General features: G+C 39.5%; 1 protein-coding gene across 4 annotated transcripts in view; it reads left to right on the top strand.

Annotated features, from left to right (window-relative positions):
* LOC109385016 (general transcription factor II-I repeat domain-containing protein 2) overlaps positions 1–16,353 on the top strand; it is a 394,301-nt gene that overhangs the window by 363,589 nt on the left and 14,359 nt on the right. For all 4 annotated transcript variants that reach the window (XM_019646848.1, XM_019646849.1, XM_019646850.1 and 1 more), the window contains one exon: positions 3,100–3,177. In XM_019646848.1, the coding sequence (XP_019502393.1) occupies positions 3,100–3,177 (78 nt within the window). The remainder of the gene's footprint in view (positions 1–3,099; positions 3,178–16,353) is intronic.

A 16,353-nucleotide genomic window follows, 5' to 3' on the forward strand; every position in this document is an offset into this window, starting at 1 on the left:
CCGAACAGAGGCCCTGCTGCTCAGAGCTGGTGTCCCAAGCCAACTAACTCCTAACCAACACGCCAGTCAGCTGGCCCTGCCACTGCTTTAAAATAAGCCTCTTTTGTTGAGGCTTCTCTTTAGAGATGTGGTTTGGTTTAAACAAAAATATTCTCCCTATTAAAGTGACTTTCTACTGTGGATTTCATGATGCAATACGAGTTGCTTCCAGCTGCCTGCAGGTTTCTGAGAGCCGGCCATTAATCAGCCTTACTTTTTACGATATTTATATTAGCACTTGTTATATAGAACAAGTGTTTAAATGGTTTTTAATTTATTTTTCTCTCTGTCTCTCCCTTTCCCCTCTTCTCTCCCTCTCTTTCCCTCCTTCTCTTTCTCTCTTCTAGTTTGAGAAATGGTTGGAGTAAATCTGTTTCATTAGCATTTCAAATTCTATTACATTGAACACTGTAAAATCTGGATTCAGTTGTCTGGATTAAAAAAGAATTTTTTGGGCCAGCCGAGTGGCTCATTGGTTAAGAGTTGGCTTGGGAGTGTGAGCTCTGAGCAACAGGGCCGCCAGTTCAGATCCCACATGGGCCAGTGATGCTGCGCCCTCTACAGCTAAGATAGTGAACAACAGCTCGACCTGGAGCTGGGCTGCCGTGAGTCGCTGGTGACGGTATAGGCTGCAGTGGGGCTGCAGTGGGCTGTCGTAAGCCAGTGTGAGCGGCTGGCAGCCGGCATCAGCTGCCATGAGCCACTGTGAGCAGCCATCCAATAGCCGGCAACCGATCTGCCTCAGCCAGGAAGAGTGCAATGATCACAATACCAACATAGGCCAGTGAAGTGATGTCCTCCACAACTAGACTGAAGAGCAAAAATACAGCAACTTGTCTGTTCCCCTTCCCCAATTTCCCAACGCTGTTCTCTCCCCCAATTACCCAATAAAATCTTTTTTAAAAAAAAAAATTTTTTTTCTTTGACAGCCTAGCTGTCACATGTTTATCAAATGTTTCTGTTAGTAGAGTATTTAGTGCCTAATCAACTTGGAATGTGTACTTTAATTAAAATTTTATAAAATACTACATAAGTTATACATGTTTAAATTTTTAAAAATTCAGACTAATAAGTAGTAATAAGGAAAATTCCTTTTCATCCTTTCACTCTCCTCTCAAAACTCCCTTCCCATGAAGTCTCACACCTCAAATCCCATCCCCATATTAGGGCAACAACTCTTAACCAATTGGTGAAATTCTTTCAGATCACTTACAAATAAATACATAAATAGCGCTTTTTTATGCATGAGTAGACCTCCACTTGTTGACTGTCCTTTCATCTTTCCATCAGATTACCTTTTTCCATTTCTGAGCAAATTCCTCAACTTAACCTTCCATTTCACTAATATGGTCATCAGGTGTGTCTATTCTGTTCCTGTTGTTTTAACAATTTTTTCTTTTTGATAATGTTGATGAAAAACATCCAGCCTAAGAGAAAATTTATGAGTTGATTTGAGCCAAACTGTCGACAATTGCTGGGAAGCAAAATCTCAACGGATTGAGAAAATGCTCCAAAGAATGCCAGTTTTACAGCTTATTTTACACATAAAATCAAAGGTGGAAGGTTACCTGAAATCCATTGGTGATAGATTAACGGGGAGGGAGAAAGCAAAGCAGGGAAATCTCTGGGATCGGATAAAAGTAAATTGGAGAGACAGGCACTTCTTTTACATAGGTGGGTGCAGGATAGTCCACAGTTCGCTTTTCACAGCACATAGAGATGGTAATGAGGAGATAAGCATAATAATGAGGAATTTTGCAGTTTTCAGCTCTGGTCTAGAAAAAGGATTACTGACATTCCTAAAATGTTATCTTAGGTGCAAAAAGACTACAGACAGACCCACTGAAAGGCACGGATTAACTTTATGAAGGAAACTAAAGATGTAACTTGTAACTTCCTGCCATGGCCCACTTAGTTATGAAATTTTTTTATGCTCACACCATTTTATGTGGTTATTTTCAGTCTCCTCAGCTTGTCAGGTTTAACCTGTGGCCCCTTTTCCGTCCACAATAATCACATTTTAAATATCCAATCTCACTACCTTTATACCAACAACTGTTAGAACTTGTAAATTGATGCTAAATAGTGAAGCCCAAGCTGTGCCATAAGTTTTGCTTTTGCTGTTATTAACATTCATGGTTAAATTATATGTCTACTTCAATGCAGTCATCTATTGCTGTATTAAAAAGCACCTAACTCAGTAGCTTCAATGATTTAGCCTTTCTCACAGTTCTGTATTGTCTGGGCAGTACTTCTGGCCCTTGCTGGCTCATTCCTGGGTCTGCGGCCTTAGCTGGGCGAGCTGCGCCCCGCTGGACTCACATCCTCCAGGAAGCTAGCCCAGGGTTGTTCACATGGCCACTCAGCTCCAAAAACAGAAGGCTTTGATGCATAAGAACTTTTAAAGCCTCTGCTTGCATCCCATTAGCTAACATCTTATCTGCCAAAGCAAGTCTGTGGCCAGGCCCAGATTGAAAGGGTGGAACAGTAGACTCCACTTCTAGAAAATAGGAGTAGGAAAGTCACATTGTGCATACTGGATGGGAGAAATTTGTGGCTAATGTTTGTAATCTACCATACCTTTCCCTGATAAAGGCTTTTGGTTTTATTAATGTAGTTAGTTTCCCCAGGTTTTGAAGTCCATTTTATTGTAGTGGGTAAGTTAAGATTATATGTGCCATTACAAAAGAATGTTTTATAGTATTTCTCGTAAATGCGTATATATTCAGCCACCTTGAAAGGGGAAATTTCCTCAAACTGGGACCTAGACCTCTTTCTCCTCCCCTTCCTTTTCTTTTTCCCTTCCTCCCACCCTCCATTCCCTTCTTCTTCCTTCTCTCCATCTTTCCTTCTTTCCTTTTAGATTGATTTTATATTTTATTTACATATTTTTATATGAGTAAGCCATTTGTTCATAGTGAGTGAGATACAAGTTCTTTTGCTAGTTATATATTCCTGTGTTAATCAAAACAGAATGTGGAAGTTCTATCAGGTGGTCATATTTCTCTGTTGGTGGGTGTGGCCTAACACATAATTCTGTACTTTGCATTGCATTCAAAGGCATTTCACTGAAAGCAGCAGCTGTGTCAGTTAAGAAAGAATCAGAGGATCCTAACTACTATCCGTGTAATACGCAAGGTAATATTGTTTTATAATCATTTTGTCCTCCAAAAGTTATTCATGATAAAACATTTTAATTACCACCCATCTGAAAAACAGGCAAAGAGTAACAAAGATCCACGCACATTTACCTATGCTCTAGCATGTTGTCATTTAGAGTAAAAAATTTTCCTGTCATTCCATGGATTCTCTTTAGCCTAGTCCATATGCTCTATGCATATGTAAATGTAAAGGTATGTCAAGGTGCATTTTACTTGAGTTTGTGTATTAAATACTCTTATTTGGTGTAGTCTAAAAAATTTCTCCCTTAACCCTCTCTTATGTTAATGAGAAAATATTCAAAGTTAAGAGATGGAGATGCGAGTTAAGAAATTCAAATGCCCATTCTTATAATAGTTGCTTCACTGACATCATACAAGTTAAATGGGGAGAAGACAATTATTCCCAAATACACACAATTTTCAGATGTGGCACAGGTAGGTGGTCTGTGCAGTTCCTCTGCCCGAGACAACCCTGCTGGAGCCCAGCGTGATCCCGTTTCGACTCTACGATGTCATCACGTTGATATGACTGTTGTACAGCCTTGCGACCCTGCCTCCGCCTTTGGGCTCCGTTGTGAATGCGGGCAGAGTGCAGGACAGTTTTCAGTTTCACTCCTCAAACATTATTATCAGATGTCCGAGGTTTCCTACAAAAATCTTAACTTTGAAATTGTCCTGCAGCATTACGTAGCTCCATAAATTTTACTAAAACCTTTTTTTCAAAAAAATCTAAAGTCAGAGACCAGTGGAAGTGTCCGTTGTAATTGCTGTCCTGGGCCAGCCCCCGCCTGCCTGTTGCAGTTCCTGGTGACCAGTCTCCCTCCCTCTGGGCTGGGGATCCCTTTTCAGTCCATTCTACACCACCTCCTGCCCTGCCAACAGTTATTCTCAGAAACTGGGATCTGTCCGGCACCCTCCCCTGCTCACTGCCGTTCAGCTCCTCACTACCTCTAGAGTCCCAGCTTACAGCAACAGTTCTGCTCTTTTCAGCCTCCCCTCCTGTTCCATCTGCCTCCGCCACCGTCACCCTCCCCTCGCTTCTTTGGACACACTGCTCAATCTGGGATTCCGTAAACAGGCTCCGAATCCTCCTTCCACCCGGCTTTTATATAAGCGCATCCCTCCGTGTAACTCCCTTCTTACTCTGCAGACTTCCACCCTGAGTCCCACCCTTCTTTCTGGGCACAGTCAGAATCTCTGCTTCCTAATCGCACACGGCAGTGCAGTCTGCTGTGTTCTGTTCATGCCTTTGCTGGGGACTCCCTCAGCGAACAGCAAGCTCCTGGCAGGAAGACCCAGCGTCTTACTCCAGCCCCAGAGACCCAAACCCGGGGCTTTGTGCACATTGAACACGCACATGTACTTATTGAGTTGAGCGTATCCCTCACAAAGAACCAGAGTGACCTCTTTCTAAATTACTGTTGTTTTGAAAAAAGTACTTGTAATTACATCTTGATTCCCAAGAATATATTTTTGAACTTAAATGACTTAGTGTTGATCAAAATGTATACAGTCGGGCATAGGCTACTGGTAGATTCTGCTCCCACAGATAGCAGTGAAATAAATGATTAGATGTATCTGCAGTCCTTCTATGTTAGTTGTTCAGAAAGACGTACATTTACCTTAAGAAAACCATTTAGGTTAAATGTATAATATATATAACCTTTCACCTGCTTGGCTTGGAAATGACAGAACCATTCAAGAGTTATTCTTTGTAGAACTCTTTACATTGATGACCAAAGAGTTTAAAATGCCAGATATCATGGACTGTATTTCATAGCATTGAATGTTTTTGTAGCCATTTAAGTTAAAGACTCACATATTGAAGTATTGGTATAAGGGAGAAATTCTTAAAGCCATAAAAGCAAAAATGTGACCTGCTCGGAATTATGACTGGCCCTTAAGGAGTCCCCAGTAAAGTCAGCCATTGCCCCACAGTGCTCAGAAGCTCAAGTGACATTTCTATGAAAATCCCCAACCAGGACCTCAGGCTCTGTCTGCAGCACAGACATCTTGGAAACCCCCTAATCCTGACACACACACACACATATCTTGGACACTGCGAGTCCCATAAGGTCATTTACATGTGCAAGGACCCAGTCTCTGGGACACAGTACAAACTTGGCTGAGATACACTACGCCCTGGCTCACTTGACATTGGTGGGTAAGAATATCAACACCATTCAGTTTTCTTCCCAGCTGACAATGCATGATTTAGGGGAGAAGATTTCCAGGCTGAGGGAGAAGTGGATGGAAAAGCCTAAGACCAGGGAATTAACATTATCTTCTCACATCACATCACTCTGACACTGACTCTTCTGCCTCCCTTTTCCACACTTAAATGACCTTTGTGATTACATTGAGCCCAGCTGGATAATGTAGGATAATCTCCTTTTCTGAAGGTCAGCTGATTTGCAAACTTAATCCATCTGCAACCTTAATTGCCCCTTGCCATGCAACATAATATAGTCACAGGTTTTGGATATCTTTGGAAGGCCATCTGCCTACCACAAATACTATGGACAATTGTAAGCCAACAAATTAAGTGAACTAGATGAAATGGACAAGCTACTGAAACTGACTAAAGATAAAATACAAAATTTGAATAGTCATATAAAAGAGTTTGAATTAGTAATCAAAAAACTTCCTACCGGGCTGGCCAAGTGGCATGTTGGTTAAGAGCTGGCTTGGGACGCCAGCTCTGAGCAGCAGGCCCCAGGTTCAGATCCCACACGAGGGCCAGTGACACTGCCCTCTACAGCTAAGATGGTGAACAGCAGCTCGACCTGGAGCTGGGCTGCCATGAGTCACTGGCAACGGCATAGGCTGCAGCCCCTGCTGCAGTGGGCTGCCATAAGCTACTGTGTGTGGCCGGCAGCCAGTGTGAGCGGCTGGCAGCTGGTGTGAGCTTCCAAGAGTCACCGTGAGCGTCTGTCCAGAGGCCGGCGACCAATCTGCCTCACCTGGGAAGAGCGCAATGATAATACCAACATGGGCCAGTGATGCAACGTGCTCCACAACTAGACTGAAGAACAAAAGGACAGCAACTTGTTTGTTCCCCTTCCCCTGACTCCCCAGCGCTGTTCCCCTCCCCCAATTCCCCAATAAAATCTTTTAAAAAACAAACAAAAACTTCCTACCAACAAAAACCCAGGACCAGATATCTTCACTTGTGAATTCTACCAAGGATTTAAAGAATTAATACCAGTCCTTCACAAACTTTTCCAAAAAAAAAAGATGAGGAAACATTTTCCAACTCATTTTATAAGACCAGTCTTGTGCTGATACCAAAACCAGACAAAAACATTATAAGAAAACTACAGAGCAGTATTCCTTATTAATATAGAATATTAATACAGAATATAATACAGAATACTAACAAATGAATCCAACAACATATAAAAGGATTACACATCGTGACAAAGTGGATTTATCCTATGAACGCAAGGTTGGTTTCAGCATATGGAAATCAATCAGTGGAATACAACATAATAACAGAATAAAGGACAAAAATTACACAGTCATCCCAATAGATGTAGGAAAAGGCTTATGACAAAATCCAACACTCTTCATGATAAAAAAACAAAAACAAAACAAAACACTCAACAAACTAAGAATTGAGGGGATCTTCTTCAACCAAATAAGGAGCATCTACAAAAACTCTACAGCTATTATCATACTTAATGATGAAAGACTGAAAGTTTCCCTCCTAAGACCAGGAACTAAATAAACAAAGATGTCCATTTTTGCCACTTCTCAACATTGTACCGATGTTCTAGGTTGAGCAATTAGAGAAGGGGGAAAACTGGCATCTGGATTGGAAAAGAAGAAGTAAAACCATTTTTATTTGCAGATGACATGATCTTGCACATAGAAAATCCCAAAGACTACACACACACACACACACACACATTCGTACACACACACAAATTATTAGAGCTAATAAATAAGTTTAGCAAGGTTGCAGGATCAATATACAAGATTAATATATAAAAATCAATTTTATTTCTGTATATTAGCAATGAATCCAAACATGAAGATAAGAAAATTCCACTTCCAATGGTATCAAAATGAATAACATACTTAGGAATAAATTTGACCAAAGGAGTACAAGACTTGTACACTGAAAACCACAAAACACTATTGAAAGATATTAAAGACCTAAATAAATGGGAAAATATCGTGTGTTCATGGATTCAGAATTTTTCGTAAGATTCATATGGAAATGCAAGGGACCCTGAATAGCCAAAACAATCTTGAAAATAAAGAACGAAGTTGGAAGACACACACTTCCTGATTTCAAAATCTACTACAAAGCTACAATAACCAGTATTCTGTGGTACTGGCATAAGGATAGACGTGAATCAGTGAAATAGTCCAGAAGTAAACCCATCAATTTAAAAACTCATTTTCAACAATGGTGCCAAGAGAATTCAATAGGGAAAGAATAGTCTTTCCAAAAAATGGTACTAGAACAGCTGGATATTCATAACAAATCTGGATCTTTACCACACACCATCTACAAAAATTAGTTCAAAGTGGATCAAAAACATAAATGTAAGAGCTAAAACAATAAAACTTTTAGAAGAAAACATAGATGTAAATCTTTGTGACCTTGGATTAGGCGGTGGTTTCTTAGATACCTAAAGCACGAGCAGACAGAAAAAAATAAATTGAACTTCACCAAAATTAAAAATTCTTGTGCTTCAAAGAATACTATCAAGAAAGTGAAAAACCATCAACAGAATGGGAGAAAATATTTGCAAATTATATATCTGATAAGGATCAGTATTCAGAATATATGAGAACTCTTTCAACTCAACAATAAAAATACAAACTACCCAATTTAAAAATGGGCAAATGATTTAAATAGACATTTCTCCGAAGATATACAAGTAGCCAGTACACATGTGAAGAGATGCTCAACGTAACTATTCATTAGAGATGTGCAAACCAAAGTCACAATGAAATACTACTTCATACTCACTAGGATGATGATAATTTAAAAAGCAGACAATAACCAATGTTGGAGAAGCAACAAATGAAGATATGGAGAAAATGCAATTCTCACACATTTTTAGTGGGAATGTAAAATGGCCCAACCACTTTTTAAATTTTTATTTTATTAGTTTCAGGTGTACAAAACAACATACTGATTAAACAGTTATATACCTCACAAAGTGGTAACCCCACTAAGTCTCTTACCCATCTGACACTCTACATAGTTATTACAATATTATTGACTATGTTCCCTATGCTGTACTTTATATCTCCATGACTATTTTTTATTATAGTTGACATTCAATATTATATTAGTTTCAGGTGTACATCATAGTGGTTAGGCATTTATATAATTTATGAAATGATCTTCCCGATAAGTCTAGTACCCATCGACACTATATACATAGTTTTTACAGTATTATTGACTATATTCCCCAACTGTAGTTTACATCCCCATGACTATTTTGTGACTACCAATTTGTACTTCTTAATCCCTTCATCTTTCTCACCCAGCTCCCCACCCATCTAGTAACCATCAGTTTGTTCTCTGTATCTGTGGGTCTCTTTCTGTTTTGTTTGTTCATTTATTTTGTTCTTTAGATTCCACATATAAATGAGATCATATAGTATTTGTCTTTCTCTGTCTGATTTATTTCACTTAGCATAATACTCTCTAGGTTCATCCATGTTGTTGCAATGGTAAGATTTCATTCTTTTTATGGCAGAGTAATATTCCATTGTGTATATATACCACAATATCTTTATCCAGTTGTCTATTGATAGGCACTTGGGTTGTTTCCATATCTTAGCTATTGTGAATAGCGCTGCAGTGTACATGGGGGTGCATCTTTTCAAATTAGTGTTTTGGATTTCTTTGGATAAATACCCAGGAGTGGAATTGCTAGGTTATAAGTAGTTCTATTTTTCATTTTTTGAGGAACTTCCATACTGTTTTCCATAGTGACTACACCAATTTGCAATCCTAACAACAGTGCACAAGGGTTGTCTTTTCTCCACATACTCTCCACTTGTTTGTTGATTTATTGATGATAGCCATTCTGCCAGGAGTGAGGAGTGTGGTTTTTATTTGCATTTCTCTAATGATTAGTGATGTTGAGCATCTTTTCATCATATGTCTATTGGTCATCTGTATGTCCTCTTTGGAGAAATGTCTATTCAGGTCCTCTGTCCATTTGTTAATTGGATTTTTCTTTTTTTTTTTTGATGTTGAATTGTATGAGTACTTTATAAATTTTGGATATTAAACTCCTTATCAGATGTACCATTGGCGAATATCTTCTCCCATTAGTAAGATGTCTTTTCATTTTGTTGATGGTGCCCTTTGCTGTGCAAAAACTTTTTAGTTTGATGTAGTCCCATTTTTTTTCTTTTGTTTCCCTTGCCCAAGAAATATGTCAGTAAAAATATTACTGAGGGTAATGTCAGAGAGTTTACTGCCTATGTTTTCTTCTAGGAGTTTTATGGTTTCGGATCTTACATTTAAGTCTTTAATCCATTTTGAGTTTATTCTTGTATATGGAATTAAGAAGGTGATCCAGTTTCATTTTTTGCATGTACCTGTCCAGTTTTCCCAGTACCATTTAGTACTGTCTTTACCCCAGTGTGTATTTTTGCTTCCTTTGTCAGAGATTAAATGACCATATAGGCATGGATTTATTTCTGGGCTCTCTATTCTGCTCCATTGATCTGTGCATGTTTTTATGCCAGTACCACGCTCTTGTGATTACTATAGCTTTGTAGTCTAGCTTGATACCAGGTAGCATGATACCTCCAGTTTTGTTCTTCTTTCTCAAGATTGCTGTGGCTATTTGGGGTCTTTTATGATTCCATATAAATTTTAGGATATTTTGTAAGGATGGCATTGAATCTGTAGATTGCTTTGGGTAGTATGGACATTTTAACTATATTAATTCTTCCTATCCTTAAGCATGTTATATGCTTCCATCTATTTGTACCTTCTTCAGTTTTTTTCTTCAATGTCTTATAATTTTCTGAGTATTGTTCTTTTACTTCTTTGGTTAAATTTATTCCTAGGTATTTTAATTTTTTTTGATGCAAATATAAATGGGATTGTTTTCTTAATTTCTCTTTCTGATAGTTTGTTATTGATGTATAAAAATACAACTGATTTATGAATATTTTGTATCCTGCTACTTTACCAAATTCATCTATCAGCTTTATGGTCCAGCCACTTTTGAGAATAACTTGGCAACTCCTCAAAAAGTTAAGCTGAGAGTTACCATATGACCCAGCAATTCTACTCTTAGATATATACACAGTTCTATGTATATACCCAAGATAATTGAAAACGTATGTCCTCACAAAAACTTGTACATTATTCCCAATGGCCAAAAGATGAAAACAACCTAAGTGTCCATCAACTGATGAATGGATAAACAAAATGTGGTATATACACACAGTGGAATATTATTCAGCCATAAAAAACAATGAAGTAAGTGATACATGCTATTACATGGATGAACCTTGAAAACATGCTAAATGAAAGAAATCAGACACAAAAATCTACATATTGTAGGAATCTGTTTATCTGCAATGTCTAGAATAGGCAAATCCATAGGCAGAAAGTAGATTAGTGGTTACAAGGGTCTAGAGAGAGAAGAGGGTAGGAAGTGACTGCTAGTGGGTTTCTTTTGAGGGTGGTGAAAATATTCTGAAAATAGATAGCGACGATGGTTGTACAACCTTGTGAATAGATGGAAAACAATTGACTTGTACACTTTTAACAGGGTGGATTTTATAGTATGTGAATTATATCTCAATAAATTTAAAATATAAGCAGATTTAACATAAGATCAATCTGTATCTACAGTCTGTATAAAATAAAATCTGTGAACAATTTTAACTTTTGACTTGAAAAGACTGATTATCAGATCATTTTCAACACATTTGATGCCTATTCAATATGTATGGTTTTCTCTGTTAAATCTCTAGACCAGGAAAATATTTTTGTTATAACTGTGGATAAATTTACCAAAGAGGTCCTTGTCCTCTTGGTAAATTAACACTAATCATCTTTCACTCACTTCCCTTTTTATGTATTATTGTGGTAGAATATACATAACATAAAATTTATATTTTAACTATGTTTTAAATGCATAGGCAAGTGGCATTAAGTACATTCACATTGTTGTGTGACCATCACCACCATTCATCTCTAGAACTTGATCATCTTCACAAACAGAAACTCTGTACCCATTAAGCAATAGTGCCCATTTCCCCTTCCTCTCTGCCGCTGACAACCACCATTCTATTTTCTGTCTCTATGAATTCGCCTGTTACTAAGTACGTCATGTAAGTGGAATTATACAGTATTTGTCTTTTTATGACTGGCTTATTTCACTTAGCATTATGCCTTCAAGGCTTATCCTTGTAGCATGTATTAGAATTTCATTGTTGCTCATTTATTTTTAATTTTGCCTTTTTTCTTTCTGAAGTGATCTCTATTCTATATCTTTAACCCAAATTCAATGACTAAATTTGTACTCCAAAGCAGGTCCTTCAAAAAGTTATCCTGCTGATGAAAAATTCCTCATTTTGAAGTATTTCAAATGTATATACTCTTCCACCTCCTAGAGCATGTCAGTGTTTTAGAGTTAATATACATTGAATTTACTGAATATGATACTCAGTTCTGGATTTTGACTTTTGAAATGGAAGAGGAGGAAAAGAAATGCATTGGCCTTCTGTTTTTATGTAAACTTTTTTTTTTTTTTAGATTTTTTTTATTGGGAAATTGGGGGGATGGGAACAGTGCTGGGGAATTGGGGGAAGGGGAACAGACAAGTTGCTGTCGTTTTGTTCTTCAGTCTACTTGTGGAGGACGTTGCTTCACTGGCCCAAGTTGGCACCATCATTGCGCTCTTCCCGGGCGAGGCACATCAGTCGCCGGCTTCTGGATGGCCGCTCACTGTGGCTGCTGGCCGCTCACGCTGGCTGCTGGCTACACACGGTAGCCCATGGCAACCCACTGCAGCAGGGGCTGCAGCCTACGCCGTCGCCGGCGACTCACGGCAGCCCAGCTCCAGGTTGAGCTGTTGTTCAGCATCTTAGCTGTAGAGGGCAGTGTCACTGGCCCTCATATGTGGGATCCGAACCGGGGCCCTCTGGCCTCCCAAGCCAGTTCTTAACCATCGCGCCACTCGGCCGGCCCTATGTAAACTTTTTCTTGCTTAGACTTGAACCTAATAAGGAGAAACTCATTTTTAAATTACTTCTGTTTGGTAAAGTCATATAACGAGACTCAAATGAGTAAGTGATTAGCCTTTATTTTTAAGTGATTTGTATTTTGTAGTATTTGTGGCTCCATGTTGCACAGCGTGAACAGTTTGATGATGCAGTATTGTAGTTGGTGTTCTAGAAATGAGCCAAAGATGGCCTCTGTATATTGGCCCCTATGTTGTTTATTTCTTCACAACAGGCTGAGACCTATTAGCTCAAAAGCCTGTTGGTGCCAAACTCCCAAGTGCACCCAATATCTGCTAGGCTAAGGTAAGGAAAACCCCAGGGCTATAAAACCGCCGCAGCCACTGCTACCCCTAGCAGCTCTCTGACTCAGAGACCCGCCTCTGTGCTGCTGAGGGCTGTCACCTTGACACTTACTCCCTTCCCTATCTCCCTCTCCCCCGGAGTTCCCTTACTACTCCCATTTCTGCATGGTGGTCCCCGCACTGAAGCAGTAGGACCTTTCTTTTTTTTTTTTTTTTTCAAAAGATTTTTATTGGGGAATTGGGGGTTGGGAACAGACAAGTTGCTGCCCTTTTGTTCTTCAGTCTGGTTGTGGAGGACCTTTCTTTAGGGAAGGACTTTCCCCACCCCTCCGAGCAACCTGACAAAGCGTAGCCCAAATAAAGATGTGTGTGGTAGCGCCACCTCGTGGTCATATCTCTTTCCTGATCAGCACAGAAATCCCTCAACCCACTCATCTTGCTTTTTAGCTGTATTGTGACAGAGATAAACGAACTGATGAACCAGGTTGCAAATTCAGTTGCCACACTATGACCTTTGGCTGTAGAAAGGCCTTCACCTATATCTGTCTGCCCATGAGCAGCCCAAGATTTACTTGTCTTTCATGTCACCCCAGAATGTGTGTAGCAGGGTGTCGCAGAGTTTTTGAGGTGGTAAGGGGTCCAGAGAGCCCGTGAATACACCGCCTCATATGAGTGCTGGGGGGAGGGCTCACCAGGGCCTGTCCTGTCTCCTGCCAGCTGCCCTTCGCCATCTTGCCAGTAGCCTCTTCTCCGTTGGCTCTGTGCTGCTTCAGCCTCCCTTCCTGGCCTCCCTTCCAATATGAGAAACGTGGGGCAAGAGGCTAGAAAGAGGAAAAAAAGCTTAAATTAGTGTGTGCCCTCCCTCCCGCTACCCCCACGCCTTCTCCAAATAATTGCAGAATTGGTAAATGAACCAAAAATTAACTGTGTTATTAGTCTGTGGGCCCTCCTACAACACTGCATTGGCTGTGAGTTTCCAACTTGAAATATGTAAGGAGTCTTCCTTTTGGACCTCAGCTGCTCTGATTTCAGCCATGAGAATGGAATTAAAGCCCCACCATATTAGTCCCCACACACCTGGAAAACAATGTGACCAGTTTGGTTTTGTCCCTTATTGGAAGAAACTTAATATCAGAATCTAAAGTTCCATATCTGCACTTCACAATGAGGAAAAAATATATAAGAAAAGCTTAAAAGAAATGCTTTTGGGTTTTATTTGTTGTTGCTGGCACACAGACATTTCTTAATAATTTGATAGAGTCACTGATAATAAAAACCAAAATTTGCTGGGATTCAATATCTTATCTAGCAAATAAAGTATATGCTGAATTCTTCCCTTTTTTCTTTTTACTTAAAAGAATTTTGGGCAATAAAATATAAGGTTTGAAAAAGAAGTCATGATGTCCCTATTTGAAACCCCTAATATAACAATGCACTTCAGCAGTAATCACCAGTGGTTATTAAAACCATTCATAAAATGTTGATGGGACTTTGTCATGAATGGATCAGGCTGACAGGTCTTAACTCACTGGTTCAATGCCAACTTCACAAAGATAGAGGTAACCAAACATTTTGGACCTCCTGACGGGATTCTGTAGGAAGTACACCTTTGGGATTCTTGCCCCCCAAAATCAAACCGAAGTCTGGTCCAACTTCTAATGGAACCATCACCTTGCAGAAATGTGGGGGATACAGGAACATATGAAAACAATGCTGCAAGGACACAGGGGATAAACTCCACAACTGGAGAATCTCAACAAGAGAAATGTGCTGGATCTTCATCAAATAAGAGCACGTTTTTAAAAAATGGAGAGAAACCTGTTTTATAGTAAGGGAGATTTAAGAGACATTTCAACCAAATGCAATGTGTGGGCCTCCTTGGGATCCTGATTTGAGCAAACCAACTGCAATAAGACATGTACTGCTTCCCATGGAATGCCAAATGATGACTGGTAAATGGGAAGGAATTCTGGACTTGGAAAGTCATCATTTTGTAACCATTATCATAAAAGGTTGGATACGGAAGGAATCATCAATAGATGCTAGATCTAGAGAGAAATTTAGAAAAGGAGTAGGATATTATTTATGTGATGTTAAAGTTTCAACCCCACAGGCTGCTTGTTAATTGCAAGAGGGAGGAAAAAAAACAGTAATTATACAGTGGAGAAATCAAATAACACCTTGATCAGGTGATCAAAATTCATATCACCAGAAAGGGGCAGAGGGACTCTGTCTTAGTCAGCCTGGGCTGCTATAACAGAATACCACAGACCCGGGGGCTTGTAAACAGCAGAAATTTATTTCTCACAGTTCTGTAGGCTGGGAAGTCCAAGATGAAGGTGCTGGCAGATCTGGTGTCTAGTAAGAGCCACTTCCTGGTTCATAAAGGATCATCTCGCTGTGTCCTCACATGGTGGAAGGGACAAGGGAGCTCTCTGGGGCCTCTTTTATAAGGGCACTAATCCCATTTCTGAGGTTCCACCCCTCATGGCCTAATCACCTCCGAAAGGCCCTACCTCCAAGTGCCATCATACTGGGGTTTAGGATTTCAACAGGTGGATTTGTAGGGACACAAGCATTCAGCCTATAGCAGACATCATATGTCTCCAGATGTGATGCCCTGAGAAAGACACACCATCACCTAGGCAATATTCTGGCGAAAACGCAAAACCTGAAATCACATCCTGAAGAAACAAAACAAACTCAAAATGAGGAACATTCTACTGGGGGGGGAAAGGGTGGGAAAGGGGGTTTCTAGTCTTAAAAAATGGCAATGCCATAAATATCAAAGACCGACTATGGAACTGTTTCAGATTAAAGGAGACTAAAGAGACATGACAATGAAAAACAACACCAGACCCCAAACTGGACCCTGCACTGAAAGGGCTATAAAGGACATCGGGGGCAACTGACAAAATTGGAATATGAATGATAGAATAAATAAAAGTCACAATGTTAAATTCTGTGATTTTTATAACTGTACTATGGTCATATGTACATGGAAATAATCGCAGAAGTATTTAGAGATAAAGGACAGTGATGTATGTAACGCCCTCAAATGTTTCAGGGGGAAAGAAAAGTCCGTATATCTACATCTATCTCTCTATATAAATAGAATGGAGGAGAAGAGAATACAAATGATAAAGGAAAACAGTAAACTGTTAACATTATATTGTCTGAGTAAAGGGTACTGTTTTATTTTTGCAACTTCTCTGTAAGTTTAAAACTACTTCAAAATAAAAAGGTTTTTTTTAGAAAAAGGCATTTATGAGACAACTGAGGGAATTTGAAGAATCTAGATATGAGATGATGATAAAGAATAGTTGTTGGGCCGGCTGAGTGGCTCAGTTGGTTAAGAGCTTGCTCACGAGTGCGAGCTCTGAGCAACTCGCTGAGCTGAGCTGCTGCTGAGCCACCTACAGGTGGCAGGATGGCTCAGCTAAAAAAAAATAGTTGTTAATTTGGGGGGTTATCATTGATATTGGGGTGGTGCTGAAGGAAGAGAGTTAAGTCTTACTGGTCCCTACATAGTATTTGCACATTGAATTCTACCATATCTGCAATTTATGTTAAACAGCAGGGGTGGGGTGGGCACAGATGAAACAGGATCACGTAAGTTGATG

This window comes from Hipposideros armiger, unplaced genomic scaffold (assembly GCF_001890085.2).
Source record: "Hipposideros armiger isolate ML-2016 unplaced genomic scaffold, ASM189008v1 scaffold_107, whole genome shotgun sequence".
Lineage (NCBI taxonomy): Eukaryota > Metazoa > Chordata > Mammalia > Chiroptera > Hipposideridae > Hipposideros > Hipposideros armiger.